A 25155-nucleotide genomic window follows, 5' to 3' on the forward strand; every position below is an offset into this window, starting at 1 on the left:
GAGTCGAAACACTTAACTCTTTCTGTACTTTGTTGAACACGAATGATAAGAATATTGTCTTATCATTTGAAAAGAGTGGGGAATCCATCAATTTCCTTGATATTACTGTCTATATCAAAGAGGGCCAGTTACACACCATGACCTACTCCAAACCCACTGATTCGAGGTCATATATAGCAGCCAGTAGTTGTCACCACAACAACTGGCTGGATTCTATCCCCATCAGTCAACTAAAAAGAGTCAGGAGGAATTGTACGGAGGATAATATTTTTGAAGCACAGGCAAAAGAAATGAATGAAAAATTTAGGGCATGCGGCTACAATAAGGGCACTATTGAAAAAGCCCATTCCGAAGTAAGAAACACCACACGTAAGGATCTCCTGAAAGATAATATTATAAAGACCACTACAGACAATAAATATGAATGGGCTTTCATCACCCAGTTTAACCAAAGTCATCAAGAAATCGAGAAGATTTTCAAAAGACATTGGGGTCTGCTAAAGAAGGATCCGGTGATTGGACCCCTTGTCCCCAATAGACCCATCCATATCTACCGCAGGGCTCCCAATTTAAAAAATAAATTGGTCTCCAGTGCTATGCCCTCGACGAAATCCCAGTCTAGAATTGTGTCCCAGGGGTTTTACAGATGCGGTAATTGTATGGGCTGTAGACATATTAAAAGTGAAGGAAAAAGCAAAATTGAAAATATCCATATAAATGAGAAAAAAGTGAATATTACAGATTTTATCACTTGTGACAGTAAAAATGTCATTTACGCTATTAAATGCAGCTGTAATTTATTTTATATTGGGCGGACCTCTAGACCCTTAAAGGTTCGCCTGGGGGAGCACATTAGAAACATTGAAAAAGGCCTTCTAACCCATTCTTTGTCTGCTCATTTTAAAACCAAACATAATTGTTTGGTCACAGAAATATCAGGCTTTTATGGAATTAGACAGGTCAAAGGAAACGGAAGGAATAAAGACCTCAATACATTTCTAGCTAAGTCGGAAATGAAATGTATTTTTATGTATGACACCTCAAGTCCAGGTGGTCTGAACTGCGATTTTGAGCTTAAATGGTTCCTTGACTGATGTGCTAAATTAATATGCGACTTTGAGCTTTATCTATTAATGCAACATTTTCATAAAAGTGTTACCCCAGATCTGTTTAGAAAGTCTGTAGTTTCTATTTTTTCCACTAATTCCTGTTTCTCTTTGTTTTACGTTTATATTAGCTACCCATAATATGTATGAATGAAAAGAAACCAAAAACACGGCTGGTTTCCATGGTGACCGTTTCAGAGTGCTTTCTAACCTATGAAATGGCCGCTCCGGTTCCCCTTCTAAACTACAAACCCCAGAATCCCTGAAAACGGAAATAGAAGACGGCGATACGTCACTTCCGTCGTCTGTCTCTCCAAACGGAACAAACCTTCAGGGATTATTTTCTGGGGAAGTTTCACCAGCAGCGGTGCAACACAATATCCGGCGGAAACACCATATATGGTCATGTAGTAGTTCACTATGGAAACTACATTACCCAGAATTCCAAGCTCCGTTTTTTAATGGAGAAGAAAATATGTTTTAAAGTGTTTTTCCTGCTGTACTTTTTCACCATGCATGATACTAGTGTTTATGTATATGTTATTATGAATTTGTGTGATGAATAATCATGTTTTTAAACAATATTAATTTTCATTGTAATTAATGATGTCATTTCCGGCTACAAACGGAACAAACCTTCAGGGATTATTTTCTGGGGAAGTTTCACCAGCAGCGGTGCAACACAATATCCGGTGGAAACACCATATATGGTCATGTAGTAGTTCACTATGGAAACTACATTACCCAGAATTCCAAGCTCCGTTTTTTAATGGAGAAGAAAATATGTTTTAAAGTGTTTTTCCTGCTGTACTTTTTCACCATGCATGATACTAGTGTTTATGTATATGTTATTATGAATTTGTGTGATGAATAATCATGTTTTTAAACAAAATTAATTTTCATTGTAATTAATGATGTCATTTCCGGCTACAAACGGAACAAACCTTCAGGGATTATTTTCTGGGGAAGTTTCACCAGCAGCGGTGCAACACAATATCCGGTGGAAACACCATATATGGTCATGTAGTAGTTCACTATGGAAACTACATTACCCAGAATTCCAAGCTCCGTTTTTTAATGGAGAAGAAAATATGTTTTAAAGTGTTTTTCCTGCTGTACTTTTTCACCATGCATGATACTAGTGTTTATGTATATGTTATTATGAATTTGTGTGATGAATAATCATGTTTTTAAACAAAATTAATTTTCATTGTAATTAATGATGTCATTTCCGGCTACTCATTCATTGGATGTTCATAGCATAAATATGCTTACTCCTCACAGTGCAGATTGTTCATGATTAAGGTCCATTCGAGACCGAAACGCGTCGGACGACTGTACTGTGAGTAGTTTTCTGGAAAAAGGGAATAATCACGCCGATTATTATCTCAAATTTTGCCTTTGGAATTTTTATTGTACTTTTAAATTTTTACTTTTTTATTTTTTCTGTCACCATGTGTGGTGATTTCTTTGTATGAATTTGGACTATGTCTGGAATAAAAAACCTGTTTTAGAAAGAAGGATTTTTTTCATGACTCCGGTCTGGCATTTGGGAGAAAGAGTTCCTTTTCCTCTTGTGGATCCACCAAAGGGATACCAGTGAATCTATTTAAAGAAACCTTTATAGGAGTCATTCATCGTTTACTCAGTGAGTTGGGGTACGCACCTGAGGATTTTTGTTGATATAAAGAAACCGTTATATGAATGTTCTGGCTTTGCTCTGTGTAAGTGAGGGTACGCATTGAAATTGCCTCAGACACTACCCCTACGTGTTTACAGTACCCCATGTGGTGTGAGATAAAGGCACGCTTAATTACGTGAACCTAACCTGAGGGGATTGGAGAAAAAAACTAGCAATAAAGATACCTTTACGGGAACCCACTTACTTGTTTCTGTGTGAGTGGGGTACGCCCTTAAAAACTTTCATTGTGTGGAATTCTCGATTCTAGCTGTTGTAAACGGTGCTACACATTTCTTTTCTCTCTTATTTCTCTCCATTTTGACATGAACTGGGAGCCATTTATAACGAGAAGATTCACCTGAACGAAAGAACTCATAGGCCTGCATAATCTGGAGAAGACATCATATACCCATTTGACAAGGGATGTGTTAAGTTTCATTACCTTTTTCTTTTTTTACGCGCCCTGGACACAGATAAATACCAACACTTGCTTCTTCTATATATTGTTTTGGTAAAATCGGTGATTTTTACATAGGTATTTTGTCAGTGGACGGGCTGCTGTGCGCCAAACTTGTAGACCCTCCCTATTTTCTCCTTTTTTTTTCTACTGCACCAATACACCCCTCAACCAAGCTAATTACCACAGATCATTTCATCTCATGTTTATTACTTACGTGTGCTGGTATCTGTAGGGGTTGTCTCCTCCTTACACTGCTGATCACCCCTCACATACGTCTCTTCTTCTCCCTCTATATCTTCTTTCTTTATATCAGTCACATACGTCTCTTCTTCTCCCTCTGTATCTTCTGCCTTTATATCAGTCACATACGTCTCTTCTTCTCCCTCTATATCTTCTTTCTTTATATCAGTCACATACGTCTCTTCTTCTCCCTCTATATCTTCTGCCTTCATATCAGTCACATACGTCTCTTCTTCTCCCTCTATATCTTCTTTCTTTATATCAGTCACATACGTCTCTTCTTCTCCCTCTATATCTTCTGCCTTCATATCAGTCACATTCGTCTCTTCTTCTCCCTCTATATCTTCTGCCTTTATATCAGTCACATACGTCTCTTCTTCTCCCTCTATATCTTCTGCCTTCATATCAGTCACATACGTCTCTTCTTCTCCCTCTGTATCTTCTACCTTAATATCCATCAGATCTTCGCTCTAAATAACAATAAAATAATAAAGTCTGAATTCATTGAGAGTAAACAGTGTGATATCAGTGTATAAAACACACAGCTCCACTACACATCATTAAAAGACAGTCACGTTGGTATATTGGTGAGACCTTAAATCCACCTACCTCAACCTCCTGTGGGATCCTGTGATTCTCCTCTGTACAATCCTGGGAATACAGAGGACGGGGACATCTCTCTGGGGTATCTCTGTTACTGGGCCTAGCTGTAGGAGACACAGTGACTGAGTACAGTGTATATATGTGATTATCAGGTGATGTGTGTATATAGGTGGTCATTCCGAGTTGTTCGCTCGCAAGATGCTTTTAGCAGCTTTGCACAAGCTAAGCCGCCGCCTACTGGGAGTGAATCTTAGCTTATCAAAATTGCGAACGAAAGATTCTCAAAATTGCGAATACACACCTCTTAGCAGTTTCTGAGTAGCTCCAGACTTACTCGGCATAGGCGATCAGTTTAGTGCTTGTCGTTCCTGGTTTGACGTCATAAACACACCCAGCGTTCACCCAGACACTCCTCCGTTTCTCCAGCCACTCCCGCGTTTTTCCCAGAAACGATAGCATTTTTCCCCACATGCCCATAAAACGGCCTGTTTCCGCCCAGTAACACCCATTTCCTGTCAATCACATTACGATCACCAGAACGAAGAAAAAACCTCGTAATGCCGTGAGTAAAATACCTAACTGCATAGCCAATTTACTTGGCGCAGTCGTAGTGCGGACATTGCGCATGCGCATTAGCGACTTATTGCTCCGTTGTGAGAAAAAAATAACGAGCGAACAACTCGGAATGAGGGCCATACTCCAGTGTCCCCTAGTGGATGAAGGAGAAATAAATGATGATATTTGTAAGTGAAGACATAGGCAATGGCGTACTACCTATATAAAAAACATTGGATCTGACTTATTTTTAAAGTACAAATAAAATGTGATTTTGACAACTCGGAATGACCACCATAGGGCCCCCATACCTGCTCTCCCCTGTACAATACATGACAGTCTCCTCTTACCCAGTGATGTGAGGGGCCGGTGATTCTCCATCATCACGTCCTTGTACAGACCCCTGTGTTCCTCTACATACTCCCCATCCTGCATGGAGACATAGACAGTGACATCCTGACACCTTATAGAAATCTGACACACACAGTGATACAGTCATCACCCAGACTCATTCCCTGGTGTTATTGTATAATGCCCCATTCCCAGCAGTCACCTCTCCAGTCATCACCCAGACACATCCCATGGTGTTACTGTATAATGTCCCATTCCCAGCAGTCACCTCTCCAGTCATCACCCAGACACGTCCCCTGGTGTTACTGTATAATGTCCCATTCCCAGCAGTCACCTCTCCAGTCATCACCCAGACACATCCCCTGGTGTTACTGTATAATGTCCCATTCCCAGCAGTCACCTCTCCAGTCATCACCCAGACGCATCCCCTGGTGTTACTGTATAATGTCCCATTCCCAGCAGTCACCTCTCCAGTCATCACCCAGACACATCCCCTGGTGTTACTGTATAATGTCCCATTCCCAGCAGTCACCTCTCCAGTCATCACCCAGGCACATTCCCCGATGTTACTGTATAATGTCCCTTCCCAGCAGTCACCTCTCCAGTCATCACCCAGACACATCACCTGGTGTTACTGTATAATGTCCCATTCCCAGCAGTCACCTCTCCAGTCATCACCCAGACACGTCCCCTTGTGTTACTGTATAATACCCCATTCCCGTCAGTCACCTCTCCAGTCATCACCCAGACACGTCCCCTGTTGTTACTGTATAATGCCCCATTCCCGTCAGTCACCTCTCCAGTCATCACCCAGACACGTCCCCTGGTGTTACTGTATAATGCCCCATACCCAGCAGTCACCTCTCCAGTCATCACCCTGACACGTCCCCTGGTGTTACTGTATAATACCCCATTCCCAGCAGTCACTTCTCCAGTCATCACCCAGACACATCCCCTGGTGTTACTGTATAATGCCCCATTCCCGTCAGTCACCTCTCCAGTCATCACCCAGACACGTCCCCTGGTGTTACTGTATAATGCCCCATACCCAGCAGTCACCTCTCCAGTCATCACCCAGACACGTCCCCTGGTGTTACTGTATAATACCCCATTCCCAGCAGTCACCTCTCCAGTCATCACCCAGACACATCCCCTGGTGTTACTGTATAATGTCCCATTCCCAGCAGTCACCTCTCCAGTCATCACCCAGACACGTCCCCTAGTGTTACTGTATAATACCCCATTCCCGTCAGTCACCTCTCCAGTCATCACCCAGACACATCCCCTGGTGTTACTGTATAATGTCCCATTCCCAGCAGTCACCTCTCCAGTCATCACCCAGGCACATTCCCCGATGTTACTGTATAATGTCCCATTCCCAGCAGTCACCTCTCCAGTCATCACCCAGACACATCCCCTGGTGTTACTGTATAATGTCCCATTCCCAGCAGTCACCTCTCCAGTCATCACCGAGACACGTCCCCTAGTGTTACTGTATAATACCCCATTCCCGTCAGTCACCTCTCCAGTCATCACCCAGACACGTCCCCTGGTGTTACTGTATAATGCCCCATTCCCGTCAGTCACCTCTCCAGTCATCACCCAGACACGTCCCCTGGTGTTACTGTATAATGCCCCATACCCAGAAGTCACCTCTCCAGTCATCACCCAGACACGTCCCCTGGTGTTACTGTATAATACCCCATTCCCATCAGTCACCTGTCCAGTCATCACCCAGACACGTCCCCTGGTGTTACTGTATAATGCCCCATTCCCGTCAGTCACCTCTCCAGTCATCACCCAGACACGTCCCCTGGTGTTACTGTATAATGCCCCATACCCAGCAGTCACCTCTCCAGTCATCACCCAGACACGTCCCCTGGTGTTACTGTATAATACCCCATTCCCAGCAGTCACCTCTCCAGTCATCACCCAGACACATCCCCTGGTGTTACTGTATAATGTCCCATTCCCAGCAGTCACCTCTCCAGTCATCACCCAGACACGTCCCCTGGTGTTACTGTATAATACCCCATTCCCAGCAGTCACCTCTCCAGTCATCACCCAGACACATCCCCTGGTGTTACTGTATAATGTCCCATTCCCAGCAGTCACCTCTCCAGTCATCACCCAGACACGTCCCCTAGTGTTACTGTATAATACCCCATTCCCGTCAGTCACCTCTCCAGTCATCACCCAGACACGTCCCCTGGTGTTTGTCACAACTGAGGGCCTGAGCTGACGGGAGGCAGCCTCAGTTGTAGGGGCTGAGATGTAACGGAACCTGGGAGGTTGTATCAGACCCCTAGACATGTAAGTAACATGTAGAATAACTGCCCGAAGGCGTGACCACGACAACCAGGATAAAAGTCAATGATGTTTATTATGACAAACTCCGTAACACAGCAGCAGTAAAAGAAACATAAAAGTCAACAGAGGATAAATACAATTCCTGGGTACTACAGGGTGGCAAGGGCCACAGGCACTGGTAGTGTGAGACAGTTCTTATAATCTACTAGTTGGAAAGTCCTTACCAGGCCTGACTGTAGCAATGGAGAGAACCCAGGATCGTACCAGCTGGTGTTCCAGGAAAGGCTGGGCTGCTGAAGATAAAACGGCTGCTGTGGATACTGGCTGGAACCAGACTGTTGTTGGTACGGAGTGGATACTGGCTGGAACCAGTTAAATAATAAACGAACTTGAGAGCGATGAAATAATAATGAAGTTTGGAGTTTGAGAGCGGTGAAATAATAATACCGGTGGAGAGTGGTAAACTGCAGAAAGGACACCGGCCCCTTAAGAGAAGCTGTACACTGCTGGAAGCTGGGCTGGAAGCAGGTGATTGATAATGAAGTTTGGAGTTTGAGAGCGGTGAAATAATAATAAAGTTTGGAGTTTGAGAGCGGTGAAATAATAATACCGGTGGAGAGTGGTAAACTGCAGAAAGGACACCGGCCCTTTAAGAGAAGCTGTACACTGCTGGAAGCTGGGCTGGAAGCAGGTGATTGTTGTAACTGGAAACAGGTGAGTCCAGAATGGATCGGAGAGTCAGGCTACACCGCAGATGGAATGCTGGTGCGGGTCTCTATAGCAGAAGTCTGGAGACAGGAGCTGGAACCTGGAAGACAACCACAGGAGAGCGACAACTGGAACTAGGTTAGACAACCAAAGCACTGACGCCTTCCTTGCTCAGGCACAGCTTACTTATACCTGCAGCAAGGAAGGGGTTGGCTAGGCAATTATGTAAATCAACAATACAGACAGCAGATTGGTGGAAATGATCAGATGACAAAATCCAAGATGGCTGCGCCCATGCAGACACTTGGAGGGAAGTTTGGTTTGTAATCCATGTGAGAATTGAAACAGTAATGGCGACGCCGGCCACAGGAGACAGGAGACGCCAGACTGACAAGCGCACATTTAACCACGCGGGCACAGCGGAGGCCGCGGCTGATGAAATCACCACTCTGACATTCTGCATGTGGAAACTCAGGAACAGCGGAATCCGGTCCTGGAACGCTGAGCCAGCCTTAGGAGGCATCTGAAGGGTAAGTAATGGCGTCCAGATACCCGGATCGTGACAGCACCCCCCCCCCCCCCCCCCCTTAGGAGTGGCCCCAGGACACTTCTTAGGCTTTAAAGGAAACTTTGCGTGGAAATTTCGGACCAAGGCAGGAGCATGGACGTCTGAGGCATTGGTCCAAGAGCGTTCTTCAGGACCATAGCCCTTCCAGTCAATGAGGTATTGTAACTGACCGTAACGGAAACGTGAGTCCAAAATCTTGGCCACCTCGTACTCGACTCCCCATTGAGTCTGAACTTTGGGAGCTGGAGGAAGTGCGGAATGAAACCGATTCAGGATCAGCGGTTTCAACAAAGAAACATGAAATGTCCTGGGTATTTTCAAGAAGGATGGTAACTGTAACCTGTAGGCAACAGGATTGATGACTTGTTCAATCTTGAAGGGTCCGATGTAGCGAGGTGCAAATTTCATGCTGGGAACTCTCAACCTCAAATTCTTCGTGGACAGCCACACACGATCACCCACCTTGAGAGCAGGAACCGCTCTACGCTTCCTATCGGCAAACTTCTTATACCTGAATGAGGCTTTAAGCAGGGCTGCGCGGACGTTCCTCCAGTTATTTGAAAACTGACGCAAGGTGACATCCACTGCTGGAACAGAAGTTGCGGGAAGCGGTTGGAATTCTGGGACTTTAGGGTGGAATCCATAATTAATGAAGAATGGTGTAGAAGAAGATGAGGAATGGTATTGATTGTTGTGGCTGAACTCGGCCCAAGGAAGGAGTTGAACCCAGTCATCTTGAGAGGAAGACACATATATATGGAGGAAGGCCTCCAAGTCCTGATTCACCCTCTCGGTTTGACCATTGGTCTGAGGATGGTAAGCCGTGGAAAACTTTAACTTGACTTGGAGGGCTTGACACAAACTTCGCCAAAATTTGGCTACAAATTGTACTCCGCGATCCGAGATGATCTCTTCAGGAAGACCGTGAAGTCGGAAGATCTCTTGTATAAACACTTGAGCCAACTTGGAAGCTGACGGAAGACCGGTGAGAGGGATGAAATGTGCCATCTTGGTGAACCGGTCAACTACCACCCAGATGGTATTAAACTTGTTGCAGATAGGTAGATCGGAAACAAAGTCCATCGACAAATGGGTCCATGGTCGACGGGGAACAGATAATGGAACCAGTTGCCCCGCAGGCGACTGGCGGGAAACTTTGTGTTGGGCACACTTTGGGCAGGAGGCAATAAATTCCATAACGTCCTTCTTCAGAGTTGGCCACCAGTAGGACCTAGAAATAAATTCAAGGGTTTTCTGAATGCCTGTATGTCCAGCAAAACGGGAAGCATGGGCCCAATGCATGAGCTTCTTCCTTAGAACTGGCTTAACAAAACTTTTCCCTGGTGGAGGCGTAGAGTCCATCCCTACCGTGGAGAATGCCAACGGATTAATAATAGGATGCTTGTCTGCAGACTCGGACTCATTTTCTTGCTCCCATGAGCGGGAAAGGGCATCGGCCTTACGATTCTGAGAACCCGGACAGAACTGGAGTTTAAAGTCAAACCTAGAGAAGAAAAGTGCCCATCTGGCCTGACGAGGATTCAGACATTGTGCGCCTTTGAGATATAAAAGATTTTTGTGGTCGGTAAGTATGGTGATTGAGTGGGAAGCTCCCTCCAACAGGTATCTCCACTCCTCCAGAGCGAGCTTGATGGCTAGCAACTCCTGATCGCCAATGGCATAGTTGCGCTCAGCTGGGGAGAACTTCCGGGAGAAGAAACTGCAAGGATGTAGATGTCCATCTTTGGCCCTCTGGGATAACACTGCTCCTACTCCAACGGAGGAGGCATCTACCTCTAAGATAAAAGGAGAGTCGGTGTCGGGCTGTTTCAGAACTGGTGCAGAGATGAACCGTTGCTTCACAAGGTGAAAGGCCTGTGTAGCTTCCTCGGACCACTTGGACGGATTAGCACCTTTCTTGGTTAATGCAGTGATAGGCGCCACAATGGTGGAAAAGTCTCGTATACATTTTCTATAATAATTGGCGAACCCTAAGAACCTCTGGACCCCTTTGAGGCTTAAGGGTATAGGCCAATTCTGGATTGCTTGGAGTTTCTCAGGATCCATCTCTAGTCCGGAACCGGACACAATGTAACCTAGAAACGGAATGGTTTTAACTTCAAACACACACTTCTCCAATTTACAATAGAGGTGATTGACACGGAGACGGGAAAGAACCTCTTTTACCCAGAAACGATGATCTTCGAGATTATTAGCAAAGATGAGGATGTCGTCTAGATAAACCACGACATGGCGGTACAAGATGTCCCTGAAGATCTCATTCACGAAGTGCTGGAAGACTGCTGGAGCATTGCTCAATCCGAAGGGCATGACGAGGTACTCATAATGTCCGTCACGGGTGTTAAAGGCGGTCTTCCACTCGTCACCCTCACGGATTCGGATGAGATTGTAGGCACCCCTCAAGTCCAGCTTTGTGAAAATGGTTGCACCACTAACTCTATCAAAGAGCTCGGTAATCAGGGGTAAAGGGTATCGGTTCTTGACGGTAATGTCGTTCAGACCTCTGTAGTCGATGCACGGACGCAGACCACCGTCTTTCTTCTTAACGAAGAAGAAGCCTGCGCCGGCTGGAGAAGAAGATGGTCGGATGAAACCCTTCGCCAGGTTCTCTTTGATGTACTCTTCCATGGAGTGTGTCTCAGGCAGAGACAACGGATAAGTTCGGCCTCGTGGTGGAACCTTCCCTGGAATGAGGTCGATTGGGCAGTCCCATTCTCTATGAGGAGGAAGGATATCAGCAGAGGCTTTACTGAACACGTCCGTGAAGTCTTGATATGGAGGAGGCGGAACATCAGATGACCTGGGGAAGGAAGAACAACAGGAAGAACTTTGGCTAAACAAGTCTCAGCACAGGAGGGACCCCATGCCAGTATTTGCGTAGTCGTCCAGTCAATTGATGGGTTGTGGAGACGGAGCCATGGAAGGCCTCAAACCACTGGATGTGTGGCTCTTGGAATCACTAAAAAAGAAATATACTCAGAATGAAGAACTCCCACTCTCAGACGAACTGGAAGAGTCCTTAAGGAAATGACTGCGTCAAAAATCTTGCTGCCATCCACGGCAGTCAAAGAGATGGACGAGGACAGTCTCTCGGTGGGTAGGGACCACCGTTTAACATAAGCTTCGGTTATGAAATTCCCAGCTGCTCCGGAATCAAGGAGGGCAATGACGTTCCTGTAACGTTGAGCAATTTGGAGCGACACTGGGAGGTTACAGTCATGAGGAGATGGAGAGGAGATCATTACTCCTAGCCGGCCCTCTCCTTGGCGAGCTAGGATCTGGAGTTTCCCGGACGTTTGGGACAGGCATTGATAGTGTGCGACGGAGCTGCACAGTAGAGACAGAGAGACGTCTTCGGCGCTCAGCGGGAGATAGACGGGAACGGCTAATTTGCATAGGCTCATCCTTGGATGGAGATGGTTGACGAGGAGGAGGAGCAGAAGATTTAGGAGTAGATGATCTTCCTCGCTCGGTTGCTCTCTCTCTGAAACGTAGATCAACCTTCGTGCAAAGAGAAATTAGCTCATCCAACTTAGAGGGCAAGTCTCTGGTAGCTAACTCATCCTTGATGCGTTCTGATAAGCCATGCCAGAATGCAGCATACAGGGCCTCGTCGTTCCATGCCAGTTCGGATGCCAGGATTTTAAACTGTATAAGATACTGTCCCACAGTACGTGTTCCCTGGCGTAAACGGAGAATCTCAGATGAAGCAGATGTTATCCGGCCTGGCTCGTCGAAGATGCGCCTGAATGTAGCTACAAAGTCAGTATAGGAGGATAGCAGGGGATCAGACTTCTCCCATAAAGGTGATGCCCAGTCAAGGGCTGAGCCACTGAGAAGGGAGATGATATAGGCAATTTTGGTACGGTCACTGAAGAAATTGCCAGGTAGAAGCTCAAAGTGGATTTCACATTGATTGAGAAATCCCCTGCAGAACCTTGGAGATCCATCAAATTTTGCTGGCGTAGGAAGATGAAGATGTGGACTGGAAATGGGTAAGGTGGGTGGGGTTACAGCTGGTGTCACTGTAGTGGACGCACCGGACGTGCCAGGTCCACGGAGGGTTGTTTGAATCCCATCCAGCCGTGTAGAGAGATCCTGGAGACAGCGGATGATGTGGCCCTGTGCAGCCTCCTGATGTTCAAGTCGGGCTGCCAGTTCTTGCATCGGCCTGGCCGCTTGATCCTGGTCTCCGGCTGGATTCATTAGGTCAGTGCTTACTGTCACAACTGAGGGCCTGAGCTGACGGGAGGCAGCCTCAGTTGTAGGGGCTGAGATGTAACGGAACCTGGGAGGTTGTATCAGACCCCTAGACATGTAAGTAACATGTAGAATAACTGCCCGAAGGCGTGACCACGACAACCAGGATAAAAGTCAATGATGTTTATTATGACAAACTCCGTAACACAGCAGCAGTAAAGGAAACATAAAAGTCAACAGAGGATAAATACAATTCCTGGGTACTACAGGGTGGCAAGGGCCACAGGCACTGGTAGTGTGAGACAGTTCTTATAATCTACTAGTTGGAAAGTCCTTACCAGGCCTGACTGTAGCAATGGAGAGAACCCAGGATTGTACCAGCTGGTGTTCCAGGAAAGGCTGGGCTGCTGAAGATAAAACGGCTGCTGTGGATACTGGCTGGAACCAGACTGTTGTTGGTACGGAGTGGATACTGGCTGGAACCAGTTAAATAATAAACGAACTTGAGAGCGATGAAATAATAATGAAGTTTGGAGTTTGAGAGCGGTGAAATAATAATACCGGTGGAGAGTGGTAAACTGCAGAAAGGACACCGGCCCCTTAAGAGAAGCTGTACACTGCTGGAAGCTGGGCTGGAAGCAGGTGATTGATAATGAAGTTTGGAGTTTGAGAGCGGTGAAATAATAATAAAGTTTGGAGTTTGAGAGCGGTGAAATAATAATACCGGTGGAGAGTGGTAAACTGCAGAAAGGACACCGGCCCTTTAAGAGAAGCTGTACACTGCTGGAAGCTGGGCTGGAAGCAGGTGATTGTTGTAACTGGAAACAGGTGAGTCCAGAATGGATCGGAGAGTCAGGCTACACCGCAGATGGAATGCTGGTGCGGGTCTCTATAGCAGAAGTCTGGAGACAGGAGCTGGAACCTGGAAGACAACCACAGGAGAGAGACAACTGGAACTAGGTTAGACAACCAAAGCACTGACGCCTTCCTTGCTCAGGCACAGCTTACTTATACCTGCAGCAAGGAAGGGGTTGGCTAGGCAATTATGCAAATCAACAATACAGACAGCAGATTGGTGGAAATGATCAGATGACAAAATCCAAGATGGCTGCGCCCATGCAGACACTTGGAGGGAAGTTTGGTTTGTAATCCATGTGAGAATTGAAACAGTAATGGCGACGCCGGCCACAGGAGACGCCAGACTGACAAGCGCACATTTAACCACGCGGGCACAGCGGAGGCCGCGGCTGATGAAATCACCACTCTGACATTCTGCATGTGGAAACTCAGGAACAGCGGAATCCGGTCCTGGAACGCTGAGCCAGCCTTAGGAGGCATCTGAAGGGTAAGTAATGGCGTCCAGATACCCGGATCGTGACAGTGTTACTGTATAATGCCCCATTCCCGTCAGTCACCTCTCCAGTCATCACCCAGACACGTCCCCTGGTGTTACTGTATAATACCCCATTCCCAGCAGTCACCTCTACAGTTATCACCCAGACACATCCCCTGGTGTTACTGTATAATGCCCCATTCCCAGCAGTCACCTCTCCAGTCATCACCCAGACACATTCCCTGGTGTTACTGTATAATGTCCCATTCCCAGCAGTCACCTCTCCAGTCATCACCCAGACACGTCCCCTGGTGTTACTGTATAATGTCCCATTCCCGGCAGTCACCTCTCCAGTCATCACCCAGACACGTCCCCTGGTGTTACTGTATAATGCCCCATTCCCGGCAGTCACCTCTCCAGTCATCACCCAGACACATCTCCTGGTGTTACTGTATAATGCCCCATTCCCAGCAGTCACCTCTCCAGTCATCACCCAGACACATCTCCTGGTGTTACTGTATAATGCCCCATTCCCAGCAGTCACATCTCCAGTCATCACCCAGACACGTTCCCTGGTGTTACTGTATAATGTCCCATTCTCAGCAGTCACCTCTCCAGTCATCACCCAGACACGTCCCCTGGTGTTACTGTATAATGTCCCATTCCCAGCAGTCACCTCTCAAGTCAACTCCCAGACACATTCCCTGGTGTTACTGTATAATGTTTCATTCCCAGCAGTCACCTCTCCAGTCATCACCCAGACACATCCCCTGGTGTTACTGTATAATGCCCCATTCCCGGCAGTCACCTCTCCAGTCAGCACCCAGACACATCTCCTGGTGTTACTGTATAATGTCCCATTCCCAGCAGTCACCTCTCCAGTCATCACCCAGACACATCCCCTGGTGTTACTGTATAATGCCCCATTCCCAGCAGTCACCTCTCCAGTCATCACCCAGACACATCCCCTGGTGTTACTGTATAATGCCCCATTCCCAGCAGTCACCTCTCCAGTCATCACCCAGACGCATCCCCTGGTGTTACTGTATAATGCCCCATTCCCAGCAGTCACCTCTCCAGTCATCACCCAGACACGTCCCCCGGTGTTACTGTATAATGCCCCATTCCCAGCAGTCACCTCTCCAGTCATCACCCAGACACATCTCCTGGTGTTACTGTATAATGTCCCATTCCCAGCAGTCACCTCTCCAGTCATCACCCAGACACATCCGCTGGTGTTACTGTATAATGCCCCATTCCCAGCAGTCACCTCTCCAGTCATCACCCAGACACATCCCCTGGTGTTACTGTATAATGTCCCATTCCCAGCAGTCACCTCTCCAGTCATCACCCAGATACATCCCCTGGTGTTACTGTATAATGCCTCATTCCCAGCAGTCACCTCTCCAGTCATCACCCAGACACATCCGCTGGTGTTACTGTATAATGTCCCATTCCCAGCAGTCACCTCTCCAGTCATCACCCAGACACGTCCCCTGGTGTTACTGTATAATACCCCATTCCCAGCAGTCACCTCTCCAGTTATCACCCAGACACATCCCCTGGTGTTACTGTATAATGCCCCATTCCCAGCAGTCACCTCTCCAGTCATCACCCAGACACATTCCGTGGTGTTACTGTATAATGTCCCATTCCCAGCAGTCACCTCTCCAGTCATCACCCAGACACGTCCCCTGGTGTTACTGTATAATGTCCCATTCCCGGCAGTCACCTCTCCAGTCATCACCCAGACACGTCCCCTGGTGTTACTGTATAATGTCCCATTCCCGGCAGTCACCTCTCCAGTCATCACCCAGACACGTCCCCTGGTGTTACTGTATAATGCCCCATTCCCGGCAGTCACCTCTCCAGTCATCACCCAGACACATCTCCTGGTGTTACTGTATAATGCCCCATTCCCAGCAGTCACCTCTCCAGTCATCACCCAGACACATCTCCTGGTGTTACTGTATAATGCCCCATTCCCAGCAGTCACATCTCCAGTCATCACCCAGACACGTTCCCTGGTGTTACTGTATAAATGCCCCATTCCCAGCAGTCACATCTCCAGTCATCACCCACACACGTTCCCTGGTGTTACTGTATAAATGTCCCATTCCCAGCAGTCACCTCTCCAGTCATCACCCAGACACGTCCCCTGGTGTTACTGTATAATGTCCCATTCCCAGCAGTCACCTCTCCAGTCAACACCCAGACACGTCCCCTGGTGTTACTGTATAATGTCCCATTCCCAGCAGTCACCTCTCCAGTCATCACCCAGACACGTCCCCTGGTGTTACTGTATAATGTCCCATTCCCAGCAGTCACCTCTCCAGTCAGCAGCTGAATGATCTTGTTTGTTAGTTTCAGGATCTCCTGGTCATGGTCTCTATCATGTATCAGTGAGTAAAATGGAGGCACCGGGATGGGGCTCTGGGTCCTGCTTAGTCCTCCTGACACAAGGGGGCGACTGCTGGTTGTCTCATACTCGCCAGATGTCTTCCTTACTACTGTGTATTCCTGTGTATTGGGGGAGAAAGCAAATATCACTGCACACACTGCCTGATCGCCCTCACTTCCCCAGTCATGTCCCTGTATAATTACTATAGATATAAGTGCTGTCACTGAGACACTCCCAGATCCCCTCACCTCACCAGTCATGTCCCTGTTGTCACGGAAGTGGTAGCTGGAACTGATATTTCCGTACTGGATTCGGTTTGACAAACGGGCTCTCCTGGATGGAGGTGGACTAGCTGGATGAAGTTCCTTCGCATGTAGTGAAGCAATAATCAAGACTGAAGAAGCTCTTAGTAAAAGAATAAAAGAAGGTAGCACTTAGAACTCATGCTGGACTGTCCCCAGACTGGGGCGGGTGTTGAAACCGGTGTACCGTGAACCGTGTCAGGACTGAGTTCACGCTGGCCGGCATGAATTTGCGGTCAGCTGGACAAGGCTGAGGCAGAACGGAACATCTGCTGAACACGAGGAGCCTCAGCTTCTAAACTGGAGGTGTGGAGACACAGGATGCCTGTAGTGGAACTGCAGGATACAGGATAGCAACCAGGTTCTAAGCGCAGGAATCTGGGAGCATAGAGCACCAGCTTGCAGACTAGCTGTGGCACACGTTGCACTGGCATCTGAATACAAGATCTCTAAAAGGTGGACAAAAGTGTTTAAGATTACAACCAGGCGTCCCCAGGAGTGATCATCCACAGCCAGGCGAGAGATCCACATACATCCTGCTACCTTCACCGACGCGTTTCGATAACAAAGGTTATCTTCCTCAAGGTGTGAGATCTTGTGTTTGTGGAAATACATTTTTATGGCAATACACTATCCTAGTACCATTTCCTTTACATGTGCAATTTGGTTGAAGCAAGAAAGAAAAATCTTCCATTCATTAAGAAAGTCTAGAACACTCCCAAGCCGGTGATCCGCTCCATAAAAAGCGATATTGTCTACTATTAGTAGACCACCCCTTGTGGTACGAGTCTGGACCTTTTATCTATTTAATTGTGTGCTTTCTTGCTGTCACAGTATTATGCTATGTCTGTGTTATGTTCTATCTTTTAAGGGCAACTATCCCTGTAATCATAGAGATTGAACATTCACCTGACGGTTCATCAGAATCAGAATCAGCTTTATTGGCCAGGTATACTTACGTATACTAGGAATTTGTCTTCGGTTTGCTATACAACAGCCAAGTAGGTAACAGGTAAGCAGGTGTGTGTGTGTGTGTGGGGGGTCAAGTAAAGTTACACAGATAGGTATACCGTAGGGACACAAGTGAGTTACATGTACGTCTAGTCAGTCAATGTTCAGGAGTTCAGCAGGCGGACAGCTTGGGGAAAGAAACTTTTGAGGCTTCTGGTGGATTGAGAAGCGCCTAAAATAAAGGGTGGTAAATTATTTGTTCACTAATCCAAGAGGTATTGCAGATGACCATAACGCCTCGGGAATCCACTATTTCCTTGAGCTCGAACTCTATTCCTCTATCAGTAAGGACTCTAGATCGAGGAAGCTTCTTTTGAAATAGATTCTGAATTAAAGGCTTCAGAAGAGAACTATTGAATGAGTTAGGAACTCATAAATACGAAGTGAGCTTGAGTTTAAAGGCCACTGGATTGATTTCTTTTTCAACAGGAAACGGTCCAATGAAACGAGAGGCGAATTTCACTGACGGAACTCGGAGCCTTAAATTCCGAGTAGACAGCCACACTAGATCTCCAATTTTAAGACTGGGCACTGCTCGTCTCTTTTTGTCAGCGTGAAGACTTGGGAAGAGCAGTATGTACTTGCTTCCAAATTTTTGAGAATTGATGAACAGAAGAATCAACTGCTGGGAGGTCTCGAGTGGGTAGGCTAAGAAATTCTGGAACTTGTGGGTGCAGGTCATACACAATGGAAAACGGAGTGGTTTTGGAGGAGTGATCAGAATTATTATGAGCAAATTCTGCCCATTGGTGTAGCTCTATCCAGTCATCTTGTTAAGATAAGTATATGAGAAGGAAAGTTTCCAGGTCCTGATTAACTCTTTCTGTCTGAACATTAGTTTGTGGGTGATATGCAAATTGATTTGAAATACAGAACAAAGAGACTTCCAAAATTTGGCTACAAAACTGGACACCTCGATCAGATATCATTTCTGTAGGCAATCCATTTAACTTGAAGACAGTAGAAATAAAGAGTCACACTAATTCTGGAGTGGAGGGTAATCCTTTGAGGGGAATGAAGTGAGCCATTTAAAAAAAAAATTAAAAGCAGTCAATGATCACCCAAATTGTAGTGAAATCTTTGGTGTTAGGTAAGTCCGTAATAAAATCCATTGACAAATGGGTTCATGGTCGGAGAGGAACGTGGAGTAGACCCATGGTGCTTGACAGGATATTCTATGCGAAGAACACTAATAAAGGATGAAATAAAGTTAGAGATATCAGATCTCATGGAAGGCCACCAGTAGGATCGCTGCACAATCTCTGGGATCTTGTGGATTCCAGCATGGCCAGAAAACTGGGAAGCATGAGACCAGATAAGGTTTTTTTTTTTACGAAGATCAGGTGGATCAGGTCTTCCCAATAGGAGGTTGAACTGTGGTTGTGGTAAAAACTGTTGGGCTTAGCACTAGACTAGGGAGGTGGACTTACAAACTCTCCTCAGGGCAGAGGGACCAGGATAACACATCCACTTTTTTATTCTGGGAACCGGGGGTATATTTACGAAGATTCGTATTTGTGTCGATTTGGTGGGAGTTTAATCTCGAATTGTATCGGTCGTGTTGTTTTTTTCAACTTTTTGAAAAAAAAGTGCACGTAATTTACTAAGCTACCGAGCTGTCTTCTTTTGTATTTTCCGATGTCCATGTGATTCGTATTGTCGGGCAGTTTTTTACGGGAGTGATTGGTAAAACACTGCCGGACTTAACACAATGAATCCCGGCCGGATCAGTGAGATCCGTGCAGGGCTTCATTGTGTGCATTTATATGAAGTGTGGAAAGTGGTAAAAAATAGAAACAAAGTTTGCGTGGGGTCCCCCCTCCTAAGCATAACCAGCACCCGGCTCTGCGTCCGGTCCTGGTTCAAAAAATACGGGGCAGAAAACACGTAGGGGTCCCCCGTATTTTTTAAACCAGCACCGGGCTCCACTAGCCAGAGAGATAATGCCACTGCCAGGGGACACTTTTATACTGGTCCCTGCGGCCGTGGCATTACCCCCCCAACTTGTCACTCCTGGCCACCCCAATTAACTTTGCGGTTAACCGCAGACCTCAAATTTCCCATCATTGGTTATAATGGAGCTGCGCTAAGCTACATTGTAGCCAGTGCGCTCCTTCTTATTGACAGTGCAGGAGCACACAGCCAATCAAGAGAGTGCCATGACGTGGCGCTCCCTGATTGGCTGGCGGGACCTTCACTGACAGAAGTCACAGGGGGTCCCGTCGGTTGGGGAAAGGGGTTCCATGTGTAGACATGGAACCCCTTTAGTAGCGTGGACCGGGTTTTTAATTTTTATTTTATTTTAAACAAGTACGTGGATCACAAAGTCAATGAAGAGGACAGAACGACGCCGGATTATTTGTAAGTATAATTTTTATTTACAGGTACCCTGTGGATTCTATGTGGACAAAGGGACCGAGGTGCTCCGTGTCAACATAGGTAAGTATGTCTGTGTGTAAGTGTGCATGTATGTCAATTAAACTTGTACTATCACGGTGTGTGTTGTGTATTTTTGGGGGTATTTTTATTGTAGTATTTTCCCGCATGCTGGTACTTGTGGTCCTCCAAGTACCAGCTTGCGGAGGAGGCTTGCTGGGACTTGTAGTTCCTCTACAAAAAAAAACATATTCTTTAAATTTACACAATGGCTATCAGCCTCCCATCCACCGCCCACAGTGCTTCACCCCTGGCCCTTGAGTTGCTGGAGGGGGAGACCTCTTGATTTAAGGGGCTCCCACTCCTCCAGGGTACCCCGGCCAGGGGTGATTAGTTGGGGGTTAATGCCACAGCCACAGGGACCTACATCAAAGTGTCCCCCAGCTGTGGAATTCTCTCTCTGGCTAGTAGAGCCCGGTGCTGGTTGTTTAAATATGGGGGGACCCCAGTTATTTTTTCCCCTGTATTTTTTCAACCAGGACCGGCTCAAAGCGCCCGAGGCTGGTTATGCTTAGGAGGTGGGACCCCACACAATTTTTTTTGAGTTTTAATCCATTCACACCCCTTCCCACTGATAAGCATGCATAGATCTCACTGAACCGTTCATGACTATCAGAATACGGATAAAAAAGCAGGTCTATTTGAAAACTGCTTTTTTTTTTAACGAATTCTAACATTTTCCGTCAGGGATTGTGAATATGAATTATTAGTAAATTACCGAGTTGTATAAAATAACAGGGGTGTTTGACAGATGGTGTATTAATTCGTATTTGTGAACTCTGCCGTTAAAACAAATACGAATGCCCTCATCACTGCCGAGATTTGTGTTTAGTAAATTCCACAGATGACTCTTTGAAAGAAAACCCCCAAATTGAACAAAATCGGGAGCTTAGTAAATATTCCCCTGGGATGGTATGTTAGTGTGAAATCGAAACATGAAAAGAAAAAATGACCCAACAAGCCAACCAGGGGTTGAGACAATGGAGGTTCTTCAGGAAGATTACATTTTGTGGTCAGTATAAATTGTCACAGGGTGTTGAGATCCTTCCAGAAGATTGTGTCATTCCTCTAAAGCAAGTTTCACGGCCAAGAGTTCTTGTTCGCCAATTGCATGGGTTTTTTTTCAGCTGGCAACAATTTCCTTGAGAAAAACCCACTGGGATCTAATGAATTATCTGCAGCCCTCTGAGAGTACCGCCCTTACAGCCTCTGAGGAAGAACCCACTTCCAGCAGAAATGGTTTGCTGGAAACCGGTTGCTGGAGCACTGGGGCTGAAGTGAAGGCCTCTTTGAGAAGTTGAAAGGTGGATACCGCTTCAGGTGACCATCGTGACGGATTGGTTCCTTTTCGGGTGAGAGCAACTATGGGATCTACTATGGTTGAGAAACCATTGATGAATTTATAGTAGTAGTTAGCGAATCCAGGAAACCGTTGCACGGCTCGTAATGTGGTAGGTTGGGTCCAGTTAAGGATAGCAAGAACTTTCTCTGGATCCATTATGAGACCGGAGGCGGAGATTATATGACCAAGGAATGGAATGGTGGTTACCTCAAATACACACTTCTCCATTTTGCAGTAAAGTTCATTTTATAGCAGTCTCTGAAGAACCTTGCAAACTTGTTGGCGATGTGACTGATGAAAAGATCAGGATGTCATCCAGGTAGACCACTACAAACTTGTAAAGCATGTTGCAAAATAATTGTCGCAACTGAGGGTTTTGGCTGACAGGAGGAAGCCTCAGTTGTAGGGGCTAAAAGGAACTTAAACCGGGGAGGTTTAATCAGACCCCTGGACATGTAAGTGTTAATGGAAACCCGAAGGTGTGACCATGACAACCAGGTAAAAGTAAAATAAAAGTTTATTAACAGACTCTGTGTAATAACAGACAGCAAATAATGGCAATGGCAAATAATATAGTTACTGGAACACTTTGACCATGGAAGGTATCACAGAGCACTGGTAGGTTAAAGAACAGCTGTTAAAGTCCTTTGATGAAATAACCTTACCAGGCCTGGCTGTAGTAGTGAAGATAGCCGAGGAACATGCCAGTAGATGTAATGAATAAAGTTGGTAACTTGAATAAGCTGTTGTATTTGCTGGACAGAACCAGCCAAGTGGTAAGACACGGAGTGGATGCTGAATGGGATCAGCCAGGTGATGAAGTCACGGAGTGAGTGCTGGATGGAACCTGTCAGGTGATGAAACACGGAGTGGATACTGTAAGATGCTAGGGAGCGTGGAAACAGGAGTTAAAGGATGGTTACCGGTGGTAGTGGATACTGCTGGTAAGTAGGGATCCGCTGGAACAACACCGGCACTTTAAAGGAGCTGGAATCTGCTGGAAGCGGACTGCTGGAAGCAGATGAGTTAATAGCTGGAAACTGGGAGCTGGATCAGCCACGGAGGACTGCAGAGTCAGGCTGCACCGCAGGATGGTAAGCAGGTGCGGGTCTCTTAGTGGATGCTGGAGACAGGAGCTGGAACCTGGAGAAACAACCACAGGAGAGAGAGACTGGAACAAGGTATGACAAACAAAGCACTGACCATTTCCTGACCCAGACACAGGATACTTATACCTGCAGCAATGCAGGCATTGGCTGGGCAATTATGCAGATTTCCAGAGGCAGTGGATTGGAGGAACTGAGACATGTGATTGGATCCAACATGGCTGCGCCCATGTTAGAACTTGGAGGGAAAGCTGGTTTGGAAACCATGTGGAAACATAGCAGTAATGGCGGCGCCGGCAGCAGAGGACAGGAGACGCCAGATTGACAAGTGTATGCTGAGACTCGTGGATGACAGCGGAGGCCGCGGCAGACATGAAGCATCACTCTGACAACCTGCAACTATAACACAGGAGCGTCGGCGGAGGCCGCGGAGGATGGGAGACGCCATGCAGGATTTAAACATGGCGACGCTGTGACAGCGTCTCAGCGTGACAGGAGGGATATGCAGCATGTATAGACAAATGGGATCCGGCCTTGGAACGCTGAGCCAGCCTCAGGAGACATCTGAAAGGCAACTAATGGCGTCCAGATACCCGGATCGTGACAATATTTAATTGATAAATTGATGAAAGACGGCGGGAGCATTACTATGGCCAAACAGCAAAAATAAACACTCATAGTGCCCATCTATGGTGATAAATGTCATCTTCCATTCATCACCAGCGCGGATCCGGATTAAGATGTAAGCTCACCTCAGGTCTAGTTTAGTAAAGACTGAGGATCCTTTGACTCTATCAAAAAGTTCTGTGATCAAAGGCAGTGGATAGCGGTTCTCAACTGTGATCTCATTCAGACCTCTATATTCTATGCAAGATCTTAAGCCCCATCCTTTTTCTTTACAAAGGGAAACACGGCTCCATCCGGTGAAGTGGATGGGGGAATGAATCCTTTACTAAGGTTCTCCTGCATATATTCAGACATGGATTTGGTTTCTGGAAAGTACAAAGGGTAGGTGCATCCTCGCGGTGGTAGCAACTCGATTGGGCAATCCCAATGCCTATGGGGCGTTAAGACGTCGGCACTTTGTTTACTGAAAAAGTCTCTATAAGCACAGCACTGAATAGGTAATGGGTTTGAGAGATCATAACTGGTATTCCGAAGGGGACGGCCTGTGAGCACACAAGATGAAAGACAGGATTGGTCCCGAGAAAGTTTGCATGTTTGTCTAGTCGAATTTGGAATTATGTCTCAGAAGCCAGGAAAGGCCTAAAACTGTTCCATGGGTAGCCTTGGAGATTACTAGAAGTTCTATTTGTTCCATGTGAAGTGCCCCTACCCGAATTTGTAGAGGCAGGGTCTGACAGGTGACTGTTCCATGGGTAATTCGATTATTATCCACAGCTAGGAGAATAATGTAGTGTGCCAACGGCTGAGTGGGTATTTAGTGTTTCTAAACGATATCGGACTAAATTAAATTCCCTCCGGCTAGGGAATCTAGAGGAGTGGGGACAGAAATGATTTCATGTGATAACTCCAACAGACAAGGATCTCGGAGTCAGAGTTTTTGGAGAATGAGAAAGGACTCCTAACCTGGCTTTTCCTCGACCAGTTAGGAACTGAAGTTTCCTGGTCTCTGTGAGCAGGAGGCTACGAGGTGCCCAGACTCCCCAATGTACATACACAAGTGTTTGCGACGTCTCAGCCGCTCCTCTGGTGTTGAACGAGCACGGTTGATTTGCATGGGTTCTTCAATGGCTTCTGTGAATGATGGGAGGTGGAGTAACCCGAGACTTGAAACGTTTGCCCCGGTTTTTCTCAATTTCACATTCACAAAATCTCAGGTCTACTTTATTACATAAAGAGATCAATTCTTCCAATGTGGTAGGAAGATCACGGGTCACCAAGTCATCTTTTAGGCGCTCAGACAGCCCATTCCAGAAGGCGGAGTTGAGGGCCTCTTCGTTCTAAGGGAGCTCTGAGGCGAGTGTCTGAAACTGGATGACATATTGTCCCATGGTTAGATTTCCTTGGCGGAGACGCTGAAGAGAGTCTGCCGAGTTCATCAAAGATTTTCCTAAATGTAGCAATAAATCGTGTATGGTAATTCAGAATAGGATCCTCGCTCTTCTAGAGGGATTAAAACTCATTCAAATGCTGGCCCAGTTAGCAGGGAGACGATGTAGGCCACTTTAGTTTTTGAGGAAGGAAAATTAGCTGGCTGCAGCGTGAAATGAACATCGCATCGATTCAAGAAGCTGCGACACAACTTAGGATTCCCATCTAACTTGTTGGGGGTTGGCAGCCATAAGTGAGATGGTGAAGAAACTACTGGAGAGGGGACGACTTGGCTGACAGACGGTTCTGTGCGAACTGAGGGATGAACTCTATCCAACGAGGACTGAAACTGTGTTACTTGTCACT

The 25155-nt window shown here is 46.4% G+C and overlaps 1 protein-coding gene across 1 annotated transcript in view; it reads right to left on the reverse strand.

The window, feature by feature from the left end:
* The window catches only part of LOC135056710 (uncharacterized), a 114330-nt gene that overhangs the window by 26703 nt on the left and 62472 nt on the right, over nt 1-25155 (reverse strand). Inside the window, exons 12-15 of the mRNA XM_063962193.1 lie at nt 16465-16656; nt 4996-5074; nt 4097-4194; nt 3462-3957 (exon numbers count right to left, since the gene is read on the reverse strand). Of these exons, the coding sequence (XP_063818263.1) occupies nt 3462-3957; nt 4097-4194; nt 4996-5074; nt 16465-16656 (865 nt within the window). The remainder of the gene's footprint in view (nt 1-3461; nt 3958-4096; nt 4195-4995; nt 5075-16464; nt 16657-25155) is intronic.

Source organism: Pseudophryne corroboree, chromosome 3 (genome assembly GCF_028390025.1).
Source record: "Pseudophryne corroboree isolate aPseCor3 chromosome 3, aPseCor3.hap2, whole genome shotgun sequence".
Taxonomy (NCBI): domain Eukaryota; kingdom Metazoa; phylum Chordata; class Amphibia; order Anura; family Myobatrachidae; genus Pseudophryne; species Pseudophryne corroboree.